We start from the raw sequence: 25,179 nt of genomic DNA, 5'->3' as shown, positions 1-25,179 counted from the left end.
CTACCCGAAGGAGAACACAGGAAGGGCACACGGGTGAACCACGCCTCCCTTTTGGAACATTCTCCAAGGACCCCCCGGGGGACACCAGTTCTAAATCTGACTACACTAAGGGCCCCGCCCCGCCCCGGCCTCAGACCCCGCTCCCAGCCTCCGGCTTCCTGGGCCTCTCCTAGCGCAGCTGCTGGAACTGCGGGGAAACGGAGGCAGCATCAGCGGGCAGTGGAGGGCTCGCCACAGCGCCTCCGGGGCATGGACCAGAGCAGCTGGCACTCCCCTGTGGGCACTGGAGCTCTGCGGCGTTGGGTGGGGGCTGGGGAAGGAGGCTGACGCTGAAAGCTGCCAGGTCGAAATTCCAGCAGGCAAGACACGCCCGCGGCAGCCTTGCTCCCAGAGCCTGCCGGTCTGATTCTTCCTGTCAACACCCCCCACCCATCACCCTGCTCAGCCGCCCCAGCCTCCTCCTCTGCACCCCAACCCCCAGGCTGTCCGCTCTGGAGCGCAGGTGTGGACCAAAGTCATTCCTTGCCACAGAAAGGAGGCGATCCGCTTAGGAGAACGCCTGAAGCGCGTTCGTCTTCGGGTGGCCCTGGCCTCCGCTCTCAGGCACTGACGGGGGGATGAAAGGAAGGGAACTCGGCTCCAACCCCTTCAGCCCCCGCCTCTGCCACAGAAATGGTTTCTTTTTTAAGTTACCTGTTGGATTTTTCCAGTGGGCAAATTCAACACTGCCACTGAATCTTACCGGCTAAATAGCGATGAATCATCCCCAGCAATCGGTCTCATGTTAAACCAATTATTCAAATGCTGGAGAGAAACATGAGCCGAGAGCCACATGGGGAAGGATTTGTAACCTAAGAGGCACAACACAAACAGTTCAGCCACAAAAGGACAACTGGACCCCCCCCCCCCCCCCCCCCGCACACACACACTCGCTGCTGATGCCACTCAGTGGCCGCCTGCGGGCCTAGCAGAGGGCCGGCCCGAATGCGGCCCCAAGGCCTCCCCAGAAATTTCCAGTCACCCAAATCCTGGAAACAGCCTTTAAGAAGGTCGTCACAGCTGTTTTGCTGTTTTAATGACAATAGTCTACTGTTTTTCTTTAATTAAAGAACATATATTCTCTGCTTATATACATATATATAGTAAGTATTAGCAGACACAATTTTAAGAAAGATGTCTTTGAAAACGTCAGTCAAGGCTGCACAGAATGTTAGTTCATTACAAACAGTCTGGCTAAGCAAGGAGAATCCTAAACACGCCTGTACGTGCGCCGGAAAGGCCGATTCGGACACCCTGCCCGCCCTCACGTGCAACACGGAAACCGAACCCGCGATCGACTAGAAGCTGGAGGGGCCCTTCCTGCCGTGGCTGCCACGTCCCTGAGGAGTAGCACCCAGGCCTGGCCGGCCCCGTGTGGCCCAGCAGGGGGAGAGGAGCCCTTCTGGGCAGGAGCCAGGCCTCCTGGTCCCTACGTGGCTCTCCCCGACCGGCTGTGTGTGAACTTGGGCAAGTTATTTAACCCTGACGGGCCTCAGTTTACAAATCTGTAAGATGGGGATGACGGCACTGCCCACTGGGAGACACGCTGGTGTGCACAGAGGGCTCCACGCCGGTCCCGTCAGCCCGCACAGCGCGGGCCTGTGGCTGTTCATCTCAGACACACGTTACCCGTCATTCATCTCAGACCCAATTTCCCGTTCCAGCGTCTTACGTGTCACAATTTCCATTTTTCTACCTAAGTAAGTGGCCCCGGTAACTGGTGCCTTTCCTCCCAGGTAGACAGCGCCCGCTATCGGCAGCGTGGCCCGCGGGGGCGCAGGTGGCTGCAGGACTGGCAGCGCACGGGCCTCGCCAGGAGGGGCCGGGTCTCTCCTCACCATCTCACACGTCCGGTCTCAGGAAAAGGTGACAATGTGTCACACAAACACGGACACATTTCAGAAGTTTCCCTCCAACGTGTCCGCGCACTTTACACAGATCTGACTGAGGACAATGGAAGGTTAACAGTGGGCTGTCCGTGTGATGAAAAACGGGGGCTGGGCGGGCCGTGGAGAAAGAACCAGCACCTGCGCCCACGCGGGGCGGCGCACCTGCCCGCAGCGGCCGGGGCCTCCGCTCCGAGGGCTGCGTGGCCAGCAGGCTCCTGCACCGGCAGTCCCGGCCCCCGCGCCGCCCGGGAAGAGCCAGCGGGGCTTGTGCTCGCAGGCGGGGAGGCCTGCGGGGACCCATCTTCCCTCTTGGCTCCCACCCGCGGGTGCTGCCTGCTCACAGCCCGAGGCTCTGCCCTCAGAGCCGGAGACCCCACACAGAGGGATCACTGCTGGAGGACACCCGGTGTAAGGAGAAAACTGGGGTTTAAACTTTCTTTCCCCCAAACCCAAATTCCCCACCCACTCGCAGTCAGGGTGGGTCTCACACTGTAAACCCACTCGGCTATCTCCCAGCAGCTCTGCTGACGGGACTCACTTTGTGCCTGAGCCAGGCAGGGCGCGGGGACCCGAGTGCCAGCCTGCCACTGGCAGCCTCTGTGTCACCCAGGATGACGGCAAGGAAATGCCAGAGCAGTGGGCAGGAGCAGAGGTACCCGGGATCCAGCCAGGACAGCCCTGGAGGGCAGCCTTTAGGATCCTGTGGGGTGCACGCCAGGGCGGGGGCCTTCAGCCGGCTCCACTTCCCGAAATCCCGCCCACTGCTCTAAGAAGGCTTGTGGCTCCCCGGGACCTGAGTGGGGGCCGCAGGTGCCACGACCACAAGCAGGTCACCGAGTCCACGTACACTGCCGCTGAGGTGCCAGAGTCCCGGTCAGGAAATGACATTAACATAAAAACTGGGGCTCCCGGGACCCCAGCCTAGCCCCGGGCCTATGGCACCGCCCGGGAAACGGTCCCCACGCAGAAATCCCTGGGAGGAAGGACCACATTAGAGAGGAGGAGGAGGGGAGAGGGTGGGGTGGGGAGAAAAACACCCCCCCAAGGACCAGAAAGAATGGAAACCACCTGGAAGAGGAAGTAAGGCCAGAGACAGCACAGGCCGCGCGGTGAGAGGCAGCGGACGGAGGAAGCACCGGGGTCGTTTTGAGATGAAAGATGCTCTGCTGCATCTCCTGACTCGAAACCCCTTCCCTGGAGTTCAGAGCCCATCAGTGCGGCCCACACAGCCCCGCTCTCCAGCCCTGTGCCCCACCTGCCCCCTGGGCACCCCACCGCCCAGCGCAGGTCCCAGGAAGTCCAGCACACAGCAGGCGACCCCGCTCCTGCTCCCGATGCGGCTGTCTGCAAGGCCGGGCCCTCCCCACACGGCCTGCCCGCCTTCATCCTTTAAACCCGCGGCCTAGAGGCTCTCCCTGAAGGTCCCGAGGGAGCCACTCACACCAGGCACTTAGCGCTGCTACTGAGCCCTTTTCACACCCACTGGCTCTGCTCCGTGAGACAGACCATCCTTTTTACACCTGCCCGCACCCCGCCCCCCCCGTACTTTCTGGGAGCAGCCTGGGGCAGACCCCTTCCACTGGCGGTGCCTGAGCCCGGCGGCACACACACACGCCGACACTGATTGCCTGAGCTGGACCGGGCTCTGAGCGCCGTGCCAAGCAGGAGTTGGGATCCCCTTCCGCTGGAGTTGGGATCATCCCGGCTTTACCTGCAGCGCAGCAGCTGAGGTAAATTCCAACCGAAAGCCGCAGCTCGAGACTAAATGTCACTCTTGGTCCCTCAGGATGTGATGGGTATGGAATTAAACTCTATCAGAACAAGAAACACAGAGGCTTTTAGGCGGGGGGGGGGCGGTGGGGGAAGGGGAGGGAGAGTGACTTCTGATGCTGATGAAAAAAGTCTTTTATTGGAACGTGACTTTGATCCTCTTAATTTTCAGTGCTGCCAGGGAAAACACACACACAACTAAATATGCTAGAGATCAAACTGTTTCAGATGTGTGACAGGCAGGTCCGTTTCATTTTCTTAGAAAAGGAGAGAACGCGCCAACATATGAAACAGGAGCACTTTCTTCATTTAGCCCAAGAAATGAGCCCGGGGAGACAGGACGGCATTTCACAATGTCAAAGCACTCAGAGGCATGAATCTTCCACAACAAGCGCTCAGCAAAGCCAGGCTCCCAATCAGAACACCTGACCGAAAGGGTGGAATTCAAACTCTGTTCCTTTAAAGGGGAAAATAACGCTGTAACACTGTCTATTTTCTCCCTCTAATCTCTCTCTCTCTCTCCTCTCTCTCACACCCCACCACCACCACCACCGCCACCACCACTTACCATCCCCAGCTCAGCTATTGTTTGTTAGCAGGTCTTATGCTAATGTTTTCGTTTCTAAAATCTTTCAATGAAAAATCTAACTAAAGTTATACCTGCTGAAGGCCAGGCCTTGGCCAAGGAGGGTGGACTGTGATGAAGCAAAATGAAGAATTCCTTCCGTCACTAATGAATGAACCAAGCAGTTCTCTTCCGATCCCAGAGGAAAGCAGGAATTCTAGACACGAGTCCCTTTCCCTTTTATTAGTATCTTCTTGTTATTATTAAAGTGACTCACATTCACCGTAAAGACTGCAAACAGTATGCGGAAAAACACCCCATCCTCAACCTTACCAGCCAGCGGTAACTGCCATGATCACCACGCGTTCCTCTCGGTCGCCCTGCCACGCACCCACATACTGCGGACCTTAAACAAACACACAACACGGACACGAGTGCATGGCAGCAGGCTCCTGGCAGCGCGCTGGCCCGGCTCTGACCGCCCTGCCCCTGGCACTGGGAGCGTGGCAGCAGCACAGCAGTGCCCCTGAAACAGGCTTTACTGGGGGCAGAGCCCACGGCCGTCACTGGGCACATTTCCAGCATGGAAACGAGGCCGAGGTGAGCGTAACTCGCACGGACTGGACTGCGTGCTGGGCACGTCGTACACCCTGACCTCACGTACGCCTCGCCCACTTGGCCATGACCACTAAAATGACTGTTGTGGGTTCAGAAAACGGAGCCACGGAGAGGCTAGCTAATCCGCTCATGGTCACCCAACTATCATTCAGCAGAACCAGGTTTAAACCTATTTGGGCTGATTTAAGCCCCAGTCCCCCATTTATTTATTGTCAAATTTATGATAATCCCTCTATTTCTTTTTTTTAAATATATTTGTATTGATTTCAGAGAGGGAGAAGGAGAGAGATAGAAACATCAATGATGAGAGAGAATCATTGATCGGCTGCCTCCTGCTTGCCCCCTACTGGAAATTGAGCCCCGCAACCAAGGTACATGCCCTTGACCGGAATCGAACCTGGGACCCTTCAGTCTGCAGGCCAACGCTCTATCCATTGAGCCAAACCGGCTAGGGCATCCTTATTATTTCTAACTTATAAAACATTCTTGCTTCTTCTGAAAAATCGATGAATGCTGTTACAGATTTCGGGGCTCCATCTCTAACATTTTGTTCTGACTCAGCCCCGGTCTGTCGGTCGGTGACGGGCGAGGCAAGCCATTTCTCCTGTTCACTTTGTAACGAGCTCTCCTTTGCTCCGGGTCACGGGGCCACCTTGTCATGTTAGCTTCTCCGCGGACTGTTTCCCTCCACCAGCCTATACACCTCTGTGCATCGCCGACTGTTTAGCTTTAAAAAATACTTTGATACTGTTAAAGCCATTCCCCAATTCTTTTTTTTCCAATTTCTGTGATTTTTCCTTCAGTAGATTTTGATGGGTCTAGCAACAAAGAACGAGTCTGAAAACAGCGAACACCTTCACAAGGCCCTGTACTTCCATCGGGACAGATGCGGCGCTCAGACGTGGCCCGCCTGAGTCTCGGGTGCTTCTTGCCGTGGATCCTGGGACATAATCGCTGTCACTGTTAAACGCCACTGAAGCCCGCTGTCCACCGCTCCCCACGCGGCACAGCAAAGAGCACCGAGCGCAGCTAGGAAAGGGGTTCCAGGCCCTGACCACCTGGCCCGCCGCCACAGCCCAGGGACCCCGAGGCTTCCTCTGGGCACCGAGGATCCGTAACTGTGCCTCTCAGCAATGTGCACGCCCCTGCCATGTTCCCTCCGCACCCCAAGGCGGTCAGACCCACCCAGAAGGTGCAGACCAGAGGACAGCCCGGCAAGAACTAGGAGATGCACTCGCTGTCAAGAACAACTCCAGTCCGGCCCTTCAGCGGGCGCTGCTTTGGAAAAGGTGTCGGGCCGCTCTAAGAACTCAGCCAAGCGGGTCAGAGCTTTCGAAGGGCGAGCCTCGAGTGTCCGTGTGGGTGAATGTGGACTCAGCAGGGAAGCCTGGGCTCCAGAGCCAGCATCCAGCGTGATGTCGCTCCCAGCAAGGAACGGAGCTACTCGGAGGCTTTGCTTCATCAGTGAAAGGGGGCGCTCCCCACTGTCCACACCAGCGCGGGCAGGAGCTGGGCCAGACCCGTGTCCACCTTCGTGGAGCTTACAGCCTCGTGAGCGAGCGGAGGGGGGCTGGGAGCAGCAGTGAGTGCTTTCAAACGGAAGCCTGGTCAGCAGGCAACAGGAACAGCAATGACAGCTGTAACTTGTTACATTTAACCCACATACGGGTATTTAGCATGTTCCTTCCTTTTCAATAACGTTACACCTTTTCTGCAAAAGAATAAGCTGATTACTCCACAACAAGATACAGAAAAGGGTCTTTGGGTCCTTAAAAAAAATTTACAGCTGCAACAAACTCACCGCCCCCCCCCGCCCCGATGTGTCCTCCCGATAGGAATTTTAATTTCATTTACTGTAACAGGAACTGCAAGTTCAGGAAGCAAACGGTGACAGCTTGATGTATGAATTTTGACATATTTCTTGAACCGGGATTACATTACAAAAGAAAGTGGAATTCTCAGCAAGTCGGATCTTGCCTGTACACTCAATCTTCACATCAATGTGCTGAATTCATACAAGGCGCTTCTGACAGAGGAAAACAGCCGAGAGGCCGCGGCCCTGCCATGGCGAAGTCCCCAGCGCTGAGCACTGAGCTGGAACAGCCCGGGAGTCCGCACAGAAGCACTTCGGCTCTTTACGCCCAACAAAGAGCAATCAGCCCAGAGAGCATGCATGTGAAACTGACAAGAAAAAAAACGACTCTCTCCGAAGAAAGTGCTCATATTTGCTTTCACTTACTTCCTCCGAGAAGGCCGCTCGGAGGGAAGCAATGTACACAGACCAGGGAATGTGAGAGCTACTTAGCTTTGTGAACACCCAGAATTAGAGGAACATGAGTTTTCACTTAAAAACGTCACTTTATTTTTATCACGTCTTTGTTTGCGAACGCAGTCGAATATTTTATAGTAAAACACAGACTACTTGAAAAGGGGGGTGTCTCATGGGCTGTGTATTTTCAGAACCTGACACTGTGCTCACTACGCACCAGACACTCAACAAATATTTTAAAAACAAACGCTCATTCGAGAAAACTTCACCGGATGCCTACTGTGTGGCAGGTACAGTTTAATCGTGGGGACAAGAGGTAAAAGGTCTTTGGTGAAAAAGCATCAGAGATTTTCCACGACTATACATGAAACCTACTTCCTACAGATGCTTTTGGACCCAAGTGGCCAAATAGTTGTGTTTACACAGTGAACTCCTCACACAGCACCAACTTATGTCTAAAACGAAGCGATGCCTGTACTGAAAGCTGTGTGTGCATGTTTGGACACATGGGATCAAACACACATGTGCATGCGCAGAATCTTCCTATCGGGAGGAGGAGACCTGAACAGCACCTCCAGGGAACCTCTGGCGGAGAGGACGCAGCCCACACCGACAGCTCACCCCAGGCAGACAACGTCTCTGGGATAAACGAGGCCGCCTGCCTGCCCGTTGTGAAAAGAACGCACGTAGTTTTATGAAGGAAAAAAGTTCGGTTTATTTCCCTAATAAAGATTTGCTTAAAGAATTTATGACAACAGCAAAGAAGAATGGGGAAGAAAAAAGTAAACCATACATTCCTTATTCTAACAACGACGCCAAAGAATGCCTTCTCCATGTTTACAGCATAATAACATGTGCCTCTCCCCACAGAAACCCACCAGGATCTCCTTTTCAGGCCCACAAAGGTTGTGGTCGGCAAACTCATAGTCAACAGAGCCAAATATCAACAGGACAACGATTGAAATTTCTTTGGAGAGCCAAATTTTTTAAACTTAAACTTCTCCTAACGCCACTTCTTCAAAATAGACTCGCCCGGGCCGTGGTATTTTGTGGAAGAGCCACACTCAAGGGGCCAAAGAGCCGCATGGGGCTCGCAAGCCGCCGTTTGCCGACCACGGGAAGCTAATCGCTACAGATGGGGCAAGGAGATGCCCGTGAGGGGAGCACAAAACAAGCGAAGAACCGAAGTCAGTGGGAGAGCGCCGGCCTGCGGGACCCCAGCACCAACCAGGGGGCCTACAACTCAGGACGCACCACAGCCCCCGTGTGCGGACTTCAGACTCAACGGGAAGCAGGGAGAAACCCACAGCCGAGCTCGCTCCATCGGAGGCCGTGTGCTGACTTCAGACTCAACGGGAAGCCGGGAGAAACCCACAGCCGAGCGCGCTCCATCGGAGCCTGTGTGCTGACTTCAGACTCAACAGGAAGCCGGGATAAACCCACAGCCGAGCTCGCTCCATCGGAGGCCGTGTGCTGACTTCAGACTCAATGGGAAGCCGGGAGAAACCCAGAGCAGAGAGCGCTCCATCGGAGGCTGTGTGCGGACTTCAGACTCAATGGGAAGCCGGGATAAACCCACAGCCGAGCGCGCTCCATCGGAGGCCGTGTGCTGACTTCAGACTCAATGGGAAGCCGGGAGAAACCCACAGCCGAGCGCGCTCCATCGGAGGCTGTGTGCGGACTTCAGACTCAATGGGAAGCCGGGAGAAACCCACAGCCGAGCGCGCTCCATCGGAGGCCGTGTGCGGACTTCAGACTCAATGGGAAGCAGGGAGAAACCCACAGCCGAGCTCGCTCCATCGGAGGCCGTGTGCGGACTTCAGACTCAATGGGAAGCAGGGAGAAACCCACAGCCGAGCGCGCTCCATCGGAGCCTGTGTGCTGACTTCAGACTCAACGGGAAGCCGGGATAAACCCACAGCCAAGAGCGCTCCATCGGAGGCTGTGTGCTGACTTCAGACTCAATGGGAAGCAGGGAGAAACCCACAGCCGAGCGCGCTCCATCAGAGCCTGTGTGCTGACTTCAGACTCAACGGGAAGCCGGGATAAACCCACAGCCGAGCTCGCTCTATCGGAGGCCGTGTGCTGACTTCAGACTCAATGGGAAGCCGGGAGAAACCCAGAGCAGAGAGCGCTCCATCGGAGGCTGTGTGCGGACTTCAGACTCAATGGGAAGCCGGGATAAACCCACAGCCGAGCGCGCTCCATCGGAGGCCGTGTGCTGACTTCAGACTCAATGGGAAGCCGGGATAAACCCAGAGCCGAGCTCGCTCCATCGGAGGCGAGGCACCTCCACGCCCGGGGGATAGCCCACGGGCACCAACACAGGGTAGAGCATCACCCTTCCCAGGCCTGTGGGCTCCGGAGTCCAGCTCCCGCGCCTGCCGAGAGGGCTGCTCCTGGCACAGCTAGCCCAGAGGATGGCGTCGCCCACCGGCTCCGGCCTCACAGGTCTCCCGCGCGGATGTCAGAGCTGCCTGCGCTCCTGCGTGAGCTCCCCTGCGAGGTGCGGTCTGCTCCGGAGCACGCGGCCCGAAGCAGCTGCCACTCCGTAAACGGCAGCTGAGTTAAATCACGGCCTCTCTGCCTTGGTCTCTTCATTGAGAGAAGGGTGACAATGACCCCTCCAGCCTTGTCCAGAGCTGTCACATGGCTCCGACGAACTAAGAGCTGTGTGACAGGGTGCTCTCAGGTGGGCACCACACTCCGTGCAATCCATGAACTTCAAGCACAGAGACCCCCGGGGCTTAACTGACTTCTGATCAAACCACGGAGCAATCAGGTAATGTGTCACAGATAATTTTGGAATTCCAGTTCAGAGGCAAGGATGGCGTCTAGATGGTCCTGGAGTGACAGGCTCACTGATGGAGACACCCACCCATCTCACCCAGCAAAGGCCTCCGCGCTGGGAATGCGTCCTGTGAAGAGGGGGGACTGAGACGGAGACGTGCGTAGATGTGCTCATCACCAGAGCGCCAGCCTTGACCGAGATGGGACTGGAGGGGCCCGGCGACCCGAGCACACCACCCTCGGCACCTTCAGTCTGAGGTCCGGGAGGAAGTCCTCCCCGGAAGCTCCCGAAGGAGACGCCATGGTACGGGGCGGGGGAGCCGGGGCTCCCAGTCACACCGCCTGCGTCCGCGGAGCCCCGCAGCTCCGGGCTGAACGGCTCTCCGGAATGCGGGCAGCAGAACCCGCTCTAACGCAGTGAGCACCCGCTGGGACGCACGGGCACTAACCAGGCCCTCGGCCGTCTCCCTCCGGGCGAAGGAGGAACGAAATCAGTGACACAAACCCCTCGCGCACACCTTTAGTCTCAGAGCAGAGACAGCTCTGTGGCCGGAGCGGGACCATCCCTGCAGGCGCCACAATGAGAACGAATAGCTGGCGGTCAAGACCGGCTACGCAATCGCCGTTTCTCCAAAATCAGAACCAAAGGCATCCGAGTGCCAGTGGGCTCCTTCCTTTGAGCAGAGCCACCATCTGCAACACCAGCTGCAATCAGGATTTGACTGCGAGAACAAAGAAGCTTCCAGCACACTCAGAAAAGGACGGTGCTGCTGCGTCTGATTCTTTGGAAGGAGAAAAAATCCCCAAGGGAATGCTTTCAGCTGGAGGAAGGCCTTTGTCGGCTGAGGGAAGAAAGTGGGAGAGACACAGGCATTCCTCTCAATGCCGAGCTCCTTCAGCCTCGAGAGTGTTTGCTCAGAACTCACAGAGCTATTAGCAACGGCCCACGGGAGGGAGCACCGTGGGCTTCCCGGGCGCCCGCGACCCCCCGGGGCAGCCTTGGCCACACTCCGTGTTTACTCAGGGTGCAAGCTGAGCCTGACTTCAGTGAGTCACCCCATCAGCCTTTGAAGGGTTACCACATTTACTCCTGTAAGAGGCCAATCCAAAGCAGCAACAAAAGAACAGTTAAACACAAGAAAAAAACACCTCCTTTGTGCTCCTCGAGAAAGACAGTCTTGGTCATTAAAGAGGTAAAGCGTTTTATTCTGTATAAACTTTCTCTTACAAACATCAGCCCAGTAACTTTCCAAGGGGGATTAGTAGTCTCCCACTCAGACCTGCCTGAAGAGGAGGAGGAGGAGTCGAAACGGTGTGCGCACACAATAAAACACAGGTAGCCGGAAATTTGGTTCTGCGCCATGTGCTGGAGGAATTACTCTGGTTATCAAATGCTGCATACGTATTGCCCCGAAATCTAGCATCTTAACATCAAGATTTTATTTTCAGTCTTTCTCTCCTCTGTTCTTGATTTCTATTGATCTATCTCCACGTACACCAACATTTTGGTGGTTGTTGTTAATCCTCGCCTGAGGGTATTTTTCCATGATTTTTAGAGAGAGTGGGAGGGAAAAGGACAGAGAGAGAGACATCGATGTGAGAGACACATATCGACTGGTTCCCTCCCGCATGAGCCCCAACCAGGGCCGGGGATCGAGTCTGCAGCCGAGGTATATGCCCTTCACAGGACTCGAACCCAGGACCCTTCAGTCCATGGGTCAATGTTCTCTCCACTGAACCAAACTAGCTGGGGCCCAACTCTACTCTGCCATCGCTATTGAGTGGTTAAGCACATTTATCAGTAAAAGTTTCTAAATTTTAGTCTGGATACTATATTTTTCAGTTTTAGAATTTCCAATTGGTTCGTATTTTTATAGTTTCTATTTCTTTGAATCATGCACTAAAAGGATATGTTCCTTTACATCCTTGAACACAGTTATAATTGCTTTAAACGCCTTGTCTGCTAAACCTAACATTTGTGTTATCACATAGTCAATCTCTGTTAATTATCTTTTTCTCTTGAGAATTTCCCTGTGTGCTAGTGAGTCTGGATCCTGGACGCTGCAAGTGCTATGTTGTGGAAACTCAGCCTTCTATTGCTCTAAAACACTGTTATGTTTGTCTTAGCAGGCAATTATCTTAGTTGGACCTTAACTGTAAATTCTTTAGGGTGACCGTTCAAATCTCAATACGATTATTTCATCCTTAGCTTAGCTGCGTGGTGCCTGACCCACACGTGTGATTCCGGCATCAGCGGGGATGTAGGCCGTTAGCATGGAGAACGTGGGGCTTGCTTTATCCTTTCCAGGATGACCTCCTTCACCTTCCAATGGCTGTGGCTGCTTCAAACTGTCCTTCATTCTTTAAGCTAAAAGGTCTGTAGATTTCCATCAGAGTTTTAACTGCCCTGCATCACACACACACACACACACACACACACACACACACACACACTGTGCCTTCTTCCGCGGCAATTCAACTCAGAATCTGCTGTTTGGGTCAACTCTGAGTGTGTTCCCAAAGCGGTCTTTTGTCCAGAGTTTATAATTATTTTTGTGGGAAGATCAGTCCGATAGTAGCTTACAGGGCCATTAACCAAAGCAGAACCTACAACTGAATCCGGCCCCCTTCACCCCCCGCCCCCGATTTTCACTTGTTCTCACAATGCTGTGGGCTGTGCATTCAGGAAGAACTTGGGGGCAGGCTGCTCCCGAGTCACGGGGCATCAGCGGGCACTAGGAAACCGAGGTTAGTGACTTCCGAGTTGGTGTCTCGCTCACGTGTCTGATGCCTCGTTCCTAGAACTGGCCTCTTTCTGTCTCCTTACTGCATCTCCTCCTCCAGGGCTGCTCCATGTGGACCTGGCAACTCTCGGCATGGTGACCGCAGGGAATCTGCGCTCTGACATGGTGACGGCTTCTGTGAGGCAGGCAACGGGGCCCGCCAGGCAGTGTGGGCCATCACAGGAATGGTGCTGGGCCACTCCTACCACATTTTGTTGTTCAAAGTAGTCAAAGAGCTCTAGTCATCCGAATTCAAGAGGATGGGGGAGTGGCAAGGTCACATTGCAGGAATACACGCAGAATGATAGGTATTTGTGTGGCCATGCTTGAAAAGTGGCATCTGCCACACATCTACACTAATAAAAGAGTAACATGCAAATTAACCATCACTCCGCTATACCCACAAGCCACGCCCACCAGCCAATCAAGAGCAAGCATGCAAATTAACCCAACCAAGATGGCAGCCAGCCACAGAGCGAGCAGGAGGCTTGGGTTTCCCCGGCAATGGAGGAGGCCAGGCTTTTCGCCTGCTCTGGCCAGCCCTGGGCTCCACTCAAGGCTACAAAGTTTCAATTATAGAAGATGAATAAATCCCAACAAAAATGGCTGTGGCCACGGAGCAAGCAGGAGGCTTGGGTTTCCCCGGCAATGGAGGAAGCCAAACTTCCTGGCCGGCCCTGAGCTCCGCTCAAGGCTACAAAGTTTCAATTATAGAAGATAAATAAATCCCAGATACCAAGGCCTCCGCTTGGGTCGCCGAGGGGGGCAGTCTGCAAACCACCACAGGCTCCTTGCCCAGGCCACCCCATGCCCCAAGGGAACCCCCACCCTGATCCAGGACACCCTTCAGGACAAACCAGCCGGCCCCCACCCGTGCAACAGGCCTCTATCCTATCTAATAAAAGAGTAATATGCAAATTGACCATCACTCCAACACACAAGATGGCTGCCCCTATGTGGTCAAAGATCCTGCCCCCATGTGGACACAAGATAGCCGCCACAAGATGGCCAGCAGGGGAGGGCAGTTGAGAGGGACCAGGCCTGCAGGGGAGAGCAGTTAGGGGCAGTCAGGCTGGCAGGGAAGCAGTTAGGCATCAATCAGGCTGGCAGGGGAGTGGTTAGGAGGTGATCAGGCTGGCAGGCAGAAGTGGTTAGGGGCAATCAGGAAGGCAAGCAGTTGGGAGCCAGCAGTCCTGGATTGTGAGAGGAATGTCCGACTGCCCATTTAGGCCTGATCCTACCAGGATCCCAGATTGAAGAGGGTGCAGGCTGGGCTGAGGGACACCCCCTCCCCCCATGCACGAATTTCGTGCACCGGGCCTCTAGTATATTCAATATTTGATGAAGCAAAACAAATGCTACTTAAAGTGTTAGGAAGATACAGGCAGTAGTTCAACATGAAGCATGTGGTCTAATTCTCCTGCCATCATTTTTTATCGCCTTCTCATATTATTGATATAATTACCTCTAAGCTATTCAGCACAAAATAGGTTTCTAATGCAATCTACTGAGTTTCCAAAGATTTAATATTATATCCATTTCAAAACTCCTAGAAGAAATGCTTATGTTGCTATAATCCAAAACGTAGGGCACAGATATAAATTAAAATGTATCTGTTTTTTCTTAAGATAATGTCAGTCACTGCTGTTGCCTGGCCAGAGCGGCTCAGTGGTTGAGCATCGTCCCATGCACTGAGAGGCTGCCAGTTCGATTCCCGGTTAGGGCACATGCCTGGGTTGCGAGTTTGATCCCTAGTTGGGGAGCATACGGAAGGCAACTGATCAGTGTCTCTCTCTCCCTCCCTTCCTCTCTCTAAGCATGTCCTTGGCTGAGGATTAAAAAAGTAATAACTACTGTTTATTGTGTCTACTGTGTGTTTGACCATTTCTAGGCTTTTTAATACCTGATTTTATTGACTATTGTCTAAGGACATTAGGTTGTTTAATAGGCTTAGGATGAAGATCAACAATTTATAAGAAAGGAGACTGACTCAAACACACTAAGGACAGATACAATGCAAATTACAAAAATACAAACCCTAATGCCAATAATTACGGCCTTTTATGTTTATCTGTGGGAATACATACACACACACACATATCTCAAGCTACTTTCGAAGCGCTGGAAGCTTTCACTCCAAAAAAGTGATTATTTTCTGATTTTACATATTACATTCTAAATGAAGTCACATATGTCTGATACATAGTAAGAAACAATCTTACCTTGTCTTGGTTATCTTTATTCTTGTAACACATATTTCCGATCAGACGAATGAGATGAGACCTAAAGCCCTCGACCATGTTTGCGACGTCCCCGTCCGCTCTTATGCAAGCACAGGTGTTGAAGATGTTTGTGGTGTCGTTGGCAGTTACATGAATCAACCGTAAAAGATCTATAAGAAAAACCACAAACTTCATTTCCACAGAAAAATGTTTAGTATGTTGTACTAGTTTTCCATAAACGAATCTAATTTACGTTAATGGATTAAAATCAAATACAGGTAGAGTGCCGAAAGCTTCCTTTAAATAATGATTAAAAAGTTCTTCTATTTTTGCTCTAAAATTTTTCATGACTACCTTTGGGGACAAAAGCCATAACGACGACCCCAACTAGGGCTTTCCATTTATCCACAAAGAAAAGTTAGCTGAACATGTTCCACCATCTTTCTTAGAAAAAGGTTTCCAATCTCCACTTCCTGTGGAAGAACGGCTGAGGGCCCACAGTCAGCTGAGTCTAGAGACACCACCTGTCTGTGAGGAGCCACACCCATAGCCAGGAGCATGGATGTCCCTCTGGCCAGGCAATCAGAAGGCGCACGTGCTCTCCAGGTGCTGTTTGGCTACGTTCAGCAGAAATGATTAATGCTGTTAGACTGTATGAGACGCCGTAAGAGCCGAGGAAAAGAAGCTGTATTTAAGTGTTGGCGCATTATCTCATTTAACCGGCTCAACACACCGATTAAAGGCAGTTAGTTGTGTCTTTCCCAATTTATAATGAAGGAGTCGGGCTCAGAGAAGTTAGTGATTCCAGAGCTGAGATGGCAGCCTGTACCTGCCCTGACCCCAAACGCATGCTTTTCCACAACGACTCGCTCCCCAGGTTTGTGGTTTTTAATGATCACCAAAAGCACTGAATTCAAAAATAAAACACCGATATGAGAGTCTAACTACTGTCTACAGCTCACTGAGAACTCGTCTACCCATCCAGATCCAAATGCATCTTTCTTGGCATCTGAGTCTCCAGAATAACTATAACCTTTTCTGAAGAAACTCGTAGCAGCCAGTGAACAGCAACAGCATCAGCATGGCTAACCACAGGAGCAGGCGCTACTTGAATTATTCTGCAAACAGTTTTTTGGCAAAGATGGTAATATTTCACACACTGGCTTCTTGCTTAAAAACAATCCTATATAATAAAAGTATAGTATGCAAATTGTCCCCTCAACCAGGGGGCGGGGCGGGGCGGGCCGGGGGAAGGGAGGGAGGCCCCGGCCAGCAGCTGTGGTGACAGGCAGCCAGGGGAAGGGGGGGAGTACCCGGGAAGCCGCTAGGGACCCTACCAGTGTACGAATTTCGTGCACTGGGCCTCTAGTTTTCTATAAACATCAAAGACACAATAACTACATGTAAGGCACTATTCTTCGCGCCCCATAAATGCTAACTAGGAAAATTTTTACTAACCAATTTGGTAAAACTACAGTGATATTAAAAATGCTATCATCATCGAAACCACGCCCCCTCATCATCGCAGGCCCTGGTGATGAAACACCCCCGGGGCACTGTGCGGGAGGCACTGGGACCCTCCATGCTGCTGAGGCAGCCTGCGTTAAACAGCAGGGCAGGGGCAACAGCCTGAGCTGTTACCAAAACACCATAATTCCTCCTGGAAAAAATATCCCCCCAAATCCCAAAAACATAACAATACCCTGAAAATTACAGACCCGTGTTTGAACTTACATTGTGGTATGAAAAGTGAGAGATTTCTCGATTAAAGACAACAGCGTGTGCTGGCTCACTCACCAACGGCTCTCTCCAGCAGGCCAGGGTACCCCTGCAGGTAGCCAAGCAGGTCGGTGTTGGCGGTCATCTCACACAGGACGTCAAGGAGCCGAATTGTAGCGAGGGCCTCGTGAGAAGAGAAGGAAACACGTTTTAAATCAGGCTAAATGGTCTGACCGCTTTAGACAGCTGTGGGGGAACGAACGGGCACCGTAAGTATGGAAGAGTCAGGGCTTCTCACACATCGAAAGGGAGAAACAACGTTCAAAACCAAAACAGAAGCATCAGAAATGCGCTAGCAGACACTGCCATCGAGAATGCAAGATGATGTGTCTTATTGGAGCAAAGAACCAGAGAAGCTCCATCCAAGCAAAAATACCTTCCCGTAGTGGAATGACTGTTCAAAATTACTATGTACATAACGTTTATGCAGATACTTTCTCTTTAAAGCGTTCCCAGCAAGCAAGTTCTGCTTTACGGATACAAATACACCATGGACTACATTAATTTCTTGTCCACAGGAATCCTATAAAATGCTGTGGTGGAAAGAGCATTGGCAACAAGAATCTGCATTATTTCTGGATAAATATAGACCTATATACAATATCTTGGTAAGCTGGAAAATATATTATTTGGAAATGCTAGTTCACATAGCTCCTGAAGAGTTTATTACCAAATAGACTACATGCCCAAGAAAATACCAACTACCAATGACATGGTACTAGGGAGTCAAAATAAAATCTTTTTTAAAAAAATATATATTTCTATTGGTTTCCGAGAGGGAGGGAGAGGGAGAGATAGAAACATCAATGGTGAGAAAGACTCACTAATTGGCTGCCTCCTACATGCCCTACACTAGGGATCAAGCCGCCAACCCAGGCATGTGCCCTGACCAGGAATCGAACCACGACTCCTGGTTCATAGGTCGATGTTCAACCACTGAGCCACACCAACTGGGACAAAATAAAATCTTAAAATGCAATTTTTGTATAGGTTTTGAACCTCATTTTTAAAGTATACATTAGTTGGCAAAATGTGGTAGATGCTATAAATTTAGGTCATAAAGATAACACTCTTCAAAAGAAAAATAAATGTCTTCCTTTTGTTAATTCTAATTGCATTTACTATTCTGTAATTGGGAGATTAAAAATACTATTTGTGTTGCACATTTTTAATGCCTTGCATTTTAATTTTATTTCATAGCTTCAATTGCCAGTTCAAACGTTAGGGGGAAATATTTAGATGAGAAGTCTGACATTACAAATCCATTAACGGCACGGCCTCGGCTCCCTCTGTTAAATGGGTAGGTGCCCACACTGTCATCTCCCGATACCCTTTCTCCTTCAAGAAATGGCTGCCTGGTGCTGGGTGCGGGGCAGATTCCGACAGGGTAACCCAGGACATCTGCAATACCGGGTGGCAGAGGAGCTAACTGAAACTACTAGGATCCGGTCAGGGGAAACCAGAAGCGACCCGAGAGGCCCCGGCAGCAAGCACGCATTAGGACATCGGGAAGAACCACACTGCAGGTGACAGAGAACAACTCAAGTGGGTCATCTACATATATAAAACCCCAGCGACCTGAGCGGGGAACAACCAGAAAGACCGGAACGACTGGCGGCTATGACGTGCACTGCAGCAGCCAACCAGCCTGATCCAGACCCCGATCGGCCCCCAACCCCAGCCGGCCCTGCCCCCGATCAGCCCCCAAAACCCCGATCAGGGATGGGGCCAGCCGCCAACTGCCCACAGCCCCTCCCCCCCCCCAACCAGCTTGGCCCAAGGGGCGGGCTGGCCGGACCCCACCCATGCATGAATGTGTGCACCAGGCCTCTAGTGACTGCATAATAATGAAAACAAAACAAGGCACTTGTCATCTCTGGATGACATCACAAAACCAGCTCCTTACTCTGAAGATTGGTAATCAAGGAGGGAGAACAAAATGTATCCTGCATACTAGTCACCTACTCGCTGATTGGGGGGAGATGTCCTTAGAAAATATTATGGCTAGCAAATGAAAGGTGAGTGCTATTTCACAGCCCCAACAGTGGATGGATCTAGGTAGCAATCATTAACACCGGCGAGCATCACAAAAGAGACAACCAGACATTATGAGCCTCTTGATGAATGAACGTGTCACCAAGGATGAAACATGACTAAAAAAATCACAACAAAAAACAAACCGGAATCTGAATAAGCTTTTGGGACCAATTATCACTCACAAGAAATTCAAGGAACAGAAGGCCACCATGGAGATCCACTCATCCAAACCCCAACTGTAGGAAACACCACAGGTCAAACAGCCAATTCCTTCAACAAACAACTAGCGCAGGAAAAAGGAGGAGGAGGGAGGGGCGGGGAGCCTACAGCAAAGGAGATTTGAGGCCTATCAACCAACTGCAATGTACGATGGCCCTTACTTGTACCCCAATTCAAAGAAATAAATTGGGGGGAAAGCAGACAATGGGGATAATGTAAGTACTGTTTGATGCTAAAATTTAAAGACTTTAAATGTGCTCACTGTACTTCATTTATGTGTGAAGACTCCTTATCTTTTAGAGATACGTATAAAATTAACTGATGGCCCTGGCCGGCTGCTCAGTAGTTAGATCGTCGGCCCAAGGACCAGAGGGTCTCGGGTTCCATTCCTGGTTAAGGGCATGTACCTCGGAAGTATGCAAAAATATACCAAAAGACAGAAACAGGTATATGAACATCATAATCTAAGACTATTTTTATAAAGGGAGGGATATGGATAAAATCTCAGGATCTTAAAGCCGAACGAATACATAAATTGAAAACCAGATGCTATAAAAATGGTTGCTTCATTCTGATTTTTCAGACAGAGTATTATGAGCTCGTGACTGGTTATCCTGTCCTAAAAGTATATCAGGTGGGTAAAGGCAGTGGTCTGCCGCGAACTGGCCGATTCCCACGCTACAGATACTCCACGAAGGCCGCTTTCAAGCTACCCATCAGCTCCAAACGCCTGACCCTCAGGCCTCGGTGGCGGCCACACCAGCACACCAGGGCGTTTAAACACTGAGGCAAGGGGTCTTGTTAACAACGACCACAGCTTCTTAAACTCGTAAGTGAAAAGACAACGTATATACACTAATAAGCCCAAGTCATGCGTGTATATGGATCGATGAATTATCAAAAAGTAAACTATTGGGGCCTTTCAAAAGGAAACTGTCTACAATTTTCCATCACTTAACACGTTAAGCGCCCTGTCAATCACCGGTGACTGACACTATACTTTCCGTCCGAAGACAACACAGGCTGGGCGCTTAACGTGTGAATATATAATAATTTCTCCCACTTTGGAGAAAAACCCCTTTGGAGGAAAAGTGTAAAATTTCCTAAATATAGATACATCAGGTCACTGATTACAATACTGAACTCCTCTGTACTATACGTGTAAGAGCCGTGAAAACATTTAAAGCTGAGACATCGCAAGCACTAAGCTCCCCGCTGTCCTGGAGAATTCATTCCAACCGCCTAGCAGCTCAGCTCCCTGCTCCTCCTGCTGGAAACGCGCAGCTGCGGCTCCACGAAGGACAGGGAGCCCGAGAGCGGGCGTTCCCTCCCCCCCGTCCCAGCACACGCAGCGCACACACTGGCGTTCTCAGCGGGACCCAACGTGGCCGGCGAACAGCAGCGCCAAGTGGCCTGAGGAAAGCATGGGCACCCAGAGCGGAGCACACCTCTGTGGCAGGAGCGTCGTGACCACGCCCCGCACTTGGGGCCGCAGTTCGCAGGCTCAGTCTCCAGAAGCTTCGGAGCAGTGACCACATCCCCCTTCCCATCAGGAGAGCGCGGACGGTCCCGCCAAGGGCAACCCCTCACCTATTCCTCCACCTCTTTGCCAAAGTGATCCCCTCTCCATCATTCCTATCGGCGTAGAAAGGACCCATGACTGTGTTTCTGAACATACTGATGACATCACTTCACTGAGGCAGAAGTTACATGCAATAAAATACACGCTCTTACGTCTCCGGTACAGAGCTGTGTGAATGTACACAGCTACGTAAACATTTCTATTGCCCATGACGTGCCTGCGTGCCCTCCGCGGCCAACCGCACCTGTCCACTGCCAGCCGGTGACAGCTGAGCTGCCTCCAGCGGTAAGCCGTGTGCTGCCGAGCGTGAGGTGCAATCAGAGTACGCTCTCCAGCCTGCCTGGCTTCTGCATCGCTATGTGTGAGGTTCATCTCTGCTCTTGTCTCAGAAATGCATTTCTTTTTCTGCTGAGTAGAATTCCAGAGAAAAGCCAATTCCAATTTTAAGACCAAAGGGAAAAAGAAATAGATAAAAATAAAGAGAATTCTCAAGTGGAGAGGAGGGAACTAGAATGAATGTCAGCTAGCTAAGCAAAGGAAAGACCGGAAGGATGTAGGGTAGAGGCTTGGGAGAGTAATAATGCCTGACGGAGCCACCAGGGTGGTGCGTGAACAGGGATCTCCTGCAGTGTCCGAAGAAACCAACTCTGGAAGGCAATTTACAAACGTGCCCCCAAAGCTTTAAACGGGATAAACCAGGGGTGGGCAAACTTTTTGACTCGAGGGCCACAATGGGTTCTTAAACTGGACCGGAGGGCCGGAACAAAAGCATGGATGGAGTGTTTGTGTGAACTAATATAAATTCAAAGTAAAGGAGCGGAGGGGAGAGCAAGAGAATCCTCTGCTCTTTCGGCTCTGCGGGCCGGATAGAACAGCCGAACGGGCCGGATTCGGCCCGCGGGCCGTAGTTTGCCCACGGCTGGGATAAACCCTTCCACCCAGCAGGCCACTTCTGGGACCGCACCCTGGGTTACTAAGCATGGAAGTGTACGAAGATGCTGCTACAGAGACAGTCTATAGCACTCCTCATAACCAACGCAAACAAGGACCCCTCAACATCCAACTCCCTGTAGCTGGACAGATAAATGCCGGTAAATTCTTTACTGAGAGTGCTACACTGGCACTTAAAAAGCCATTAACCAAGTATTGTTCATTCATTCAGAAAATATTTGCTGCATGCCCACTACGTACATAGTACTACAAACTTAGTCAAAACTTCCGTACGCATGGAGCTTACGTTCAGAACAAACAACAGGAATTTACAAAAAGATGGCACAGAATCATTTCATCTTTAATGTTTGTGTGTGCACATGTGTACAAATGCATGTGTCTATTTGATGTTATCTGCCTAGATAAATATATTAACTAGAATTGTTGTCATTAACTCTGAATGGTTGTCAATAAAGATATTGTTTTCCTTTATCTGTATTTTCTTAACTATTCTAAAAGAAGGATACAGGCTTAGTCTATTTAAACTGCTCTAACAAAAACAGCACAATCTATATATATAAAAGGCTAAGTGACCGTCCGACCGGCTGGTACCTATAACGTACACTGACCACAGGGGACAGACACTCAACGCAGGAGCTGCTGAGCTGCGGTGACCTGGCAGTGGCAGTTCTCGGGTGACGTACCCTGGAACCAGAGAGGAGGGAGCCGTGTGATTCCACCTTCTGCCGTGGGTTATGTTGTTGCTGGGGCACTGTCAGCCCCGAATCTGGTGTACTGCACACTTGCATTTGCATTCCACACCCTGTATGACAGCAACTTTGCGGAGTGCCCTCTCACACTGAGACCCCTCGGGGGATGTTGGAGGAGAGCCGGTTTTGGCCCGATCCCCGCAGGCCGCAGGCCAGGCCGAGGGACCCCGCTCACTCCACAGACAATCTTCGAGCCTCCCCAGGTGAGGCGGCTGGAAGGGACCGCGGGAGGTTGGCTCCAGGGCGTGTCCGGCCCATCTTGCCCAGTACCGCCCCGCCGGCCACCACCTAGGACCGCCTGCATTAGTCCCCGCACTGGAGCCAGTGCCGTGAGCCGGAAGACCCAAGCGTGAGTTTTCTTTTTCTCCTCCAACCCGCTCCCCCGCTCCCCCGCCCCACACAGACGCCCTTCAAGACTCTGTGCTGCCCTAGGAATTCCAATTAATTTCCTTTCAATGTGCATGAATCCGTGCACTGGGCCACTAGTATGGCTTATAAACAAGGGACATTTATTTCTCGCAGTCCTAGAGATTGTGTGTCCAAGATCAGGTGCTGGCGTGGCTGGTTTGGGGAGGAAGTCTTGCGGGTTGCAGATTGCTGGCTTCCTGCTAGGCCCTCACGTGGTGGCAGGGGGGAAGGATCTTTCTGGGGCACCAACCCTAGTCATAAGGGCTCCATCATGACCTGATCACGTGCCAAAAGCCCCACCTCCTACACTATCAACTCTGTCATCAGGTTTCCAACGTGTGAGGGGGGAGGAGAGCACCGTTCTGGCTACTGCGATACTCCTGTGATCTCTCTTAGAGCGTGGGGAGCCTTCTCAGGGGACCCCTCGGAGTGGGAAGGCTGGCTTCTCACCTCGTCGTCGTCATGCTGCCCGGCAGTCAGTTTCAGCACCACCCTGCACTGGTCCACGAAGGTGCTGGCGATGAGCTCGGCGTGGCCCAGGAGCGCAGGCGTGTCATCCTTGGTCAGAGGCTCCTCGCCCGCCATCTTGGCTATTAGAACGTCCAAGAGTGTGACCCTGTGAAGCAAAGACTTTACAGGAACACGCAATACTGGGACGCCACAGCGCTGAAAATATCTAGAGACCACTGTAAGAGAACATTTTTACTCCTTAACTTCCATACTTCGCTTATAGTGTCTAGCTGGGGAAACAAGATTTGTGAACAAAATTAACCCTCAACAATCTGTTTTTAAAAAAATCTTGATTTCTTTGATGTGGCGAGGCCACAGAAAGAAGCGCCTTTTATTCGTTACTCGGAGCACTAGAGTAATTCAAACTCCCAAAGCGCCTTTTATATCGTTACTCGGAGCACTAGAGTAATTCAAACTCCCGAAATGCTGCCCGTTTTCTAACACATCAACAATAACAACAATAGCAAAGTTAAATGGCAACATTCGCTACTTACTTTTTTCTTTTTCTAGGAAATGTATACTGAGTCATTCTCCTGAGTGATCGGAACTATAAAATCAACATTCACTACTGACGAGAGCAAAGGGCTTCCCACCCATTTGCTCATTCGGAGCCCACAGAACTGCGAGGCAGTGCCGCGCCTCAGCCACGGGTGGTGAGAGGCGTACGCAGGCTACGTGCCCAGGGCCACCCATCCTGAGCCCCGGCAGCATCGGTCTCCGCGCCGGGGTCGGGTGCCTGAGCTGCTCATTTTACTACCTTTCTTGGGAAGCTTGGCTTTTCTGTTGGTTTCATCATTTTAGTTTACAAAAACATAAATCTGAAACCCAACCGATGCCAGTTTTCACATCAGGATTTAAATTACCAAGAAATGTTTTTATTCAACAACCTTTATCTATCCAGCATAATCCAAGTGTGTTCCTCAAAATCCTGTTCTGACCTGGGATGGTATGTACAAGTCTTATTTCGACACCAGAAAGGGGCCCCGTTCCTTTCATCCGAAGGTCAGATGCACCACAGAGTGCGCTGGCTGGGGAACCTGCGTCCCCGTGTGTGTGCCCCTCGGAGGGCGTGAGGAACAACGGGACAATCCTCGCGCCAGAGTACTTGTGGTTGATGGTTCCTGAAAACCAAGTTCGCAGCAGCCGGAAATCTGGCTGAGGCCGTATAACTGCGTGTGGTATGAACCACAAGACCCACCTCCAGCAAAATCTACCTCCCGCGGGACGGAGGGTGCGGCCGTCATTCAGGTCTTCATTCATTCACTGAACTAGCAGCGGCTGTCTGGTCATGACGTCATCCATTCACTGAACTAGCAGCGGCTGTCTGGTCATGACGTCATCCATTCACTGAACTAGCAGTGGCTGTCTGGTCATGACGTCATCCATTCACTGAACTAGCAGCGGCTGTCTGGTCATGACGTCATCCATTCACTGAACTAGCAGCGGCTGTCTGGTCATGACGTCATCCATTCACTGAACTAGCAGCGGCTGTCTGGTCATGACGTCATCCATTCACTGAACTAGCAGCGGCTGCCTGGTCATGACGTCATTCATTCACTGAACTAGCAGCGGCTGTCTGGTCATGACGTCATTCATTCACTGAACTAGCAGCGGCTGTCTGGTCATGACGTCATTCATTCACTGAACTAGCAGCGGCTGTCTGGTCATGACGTCATTCATTCACTGAACTAGCAGCGGCTGCCTGGTCATGACGTCATTCATTCACTGAACTAGCAGCGGCTGCCTGGTCATGACGTCATTCATTCACTGAACTAGCAGCGGCTGTCTGGTCATGACGTCATTCATTCACTGAACTAGCAGCGGCTGTCTGGTCATGACATCCAAACCACCATGCTCGACACATCAACGTTAGAGAAATACGTGGTATTCAGGAGAAATAAGCCACCGATGAGAGAATGGTCATCTTGTCGTAAAGGTATTCACTTCAAATGTCCCCGTACAGTGTACTGTTGGGTGTCCTTTACGCTTTTACATACAG

General features: G+C 51.6%; 1 protein-coding gene across 3 annotated transcripts in view; it reads right to left on the bottom strand.

The window, feature by feature from the left end:
- Positions 1-25,179, bottom strand: part of ATXN10 (ataxin 10) — a 132,927-nt gene that overhangs the window by 58,709 nt on the left and 49,039 nt on the right. For all 3 annotated transcript variants that reach the window (XM_080659444.1, XM_080659445.1, XM_080659446.1), the window contains exons 7-9: positions 23,121-23,286; positions 16,743-16,848; positions 14,946-15,115 (exon numbers count right to left, since the gene is read on the bottom strand). In XM_080659444.1, the coding sequence (XP_080515570.1) occupies positions 14,946-15,115; positions 16,743-16,848; positions 23,121-23,286 (442 nt within the window). The remainder of the gene's footprint in view (positions 1-14,945; positions 15,116-16,742; positions 16,849-23,120; positions 23,287-25,179) is intronic.

The sequence above is a fragment of the Plecotus auritus genome (genome assembly GCF_963455305.1).
Source record: "Plecotus auritus genome assembly, chromosome: 3".
Taxonomy (NCBI): Eukaryota; Metazoa; Chordata; class Mammalia; order Chiroptera; family Vespertilionidae; genus Plecotus; species Plecotus auritus.
This window is presented reverse-complemented; position numbering and strand designations above follow the sequence as displayed.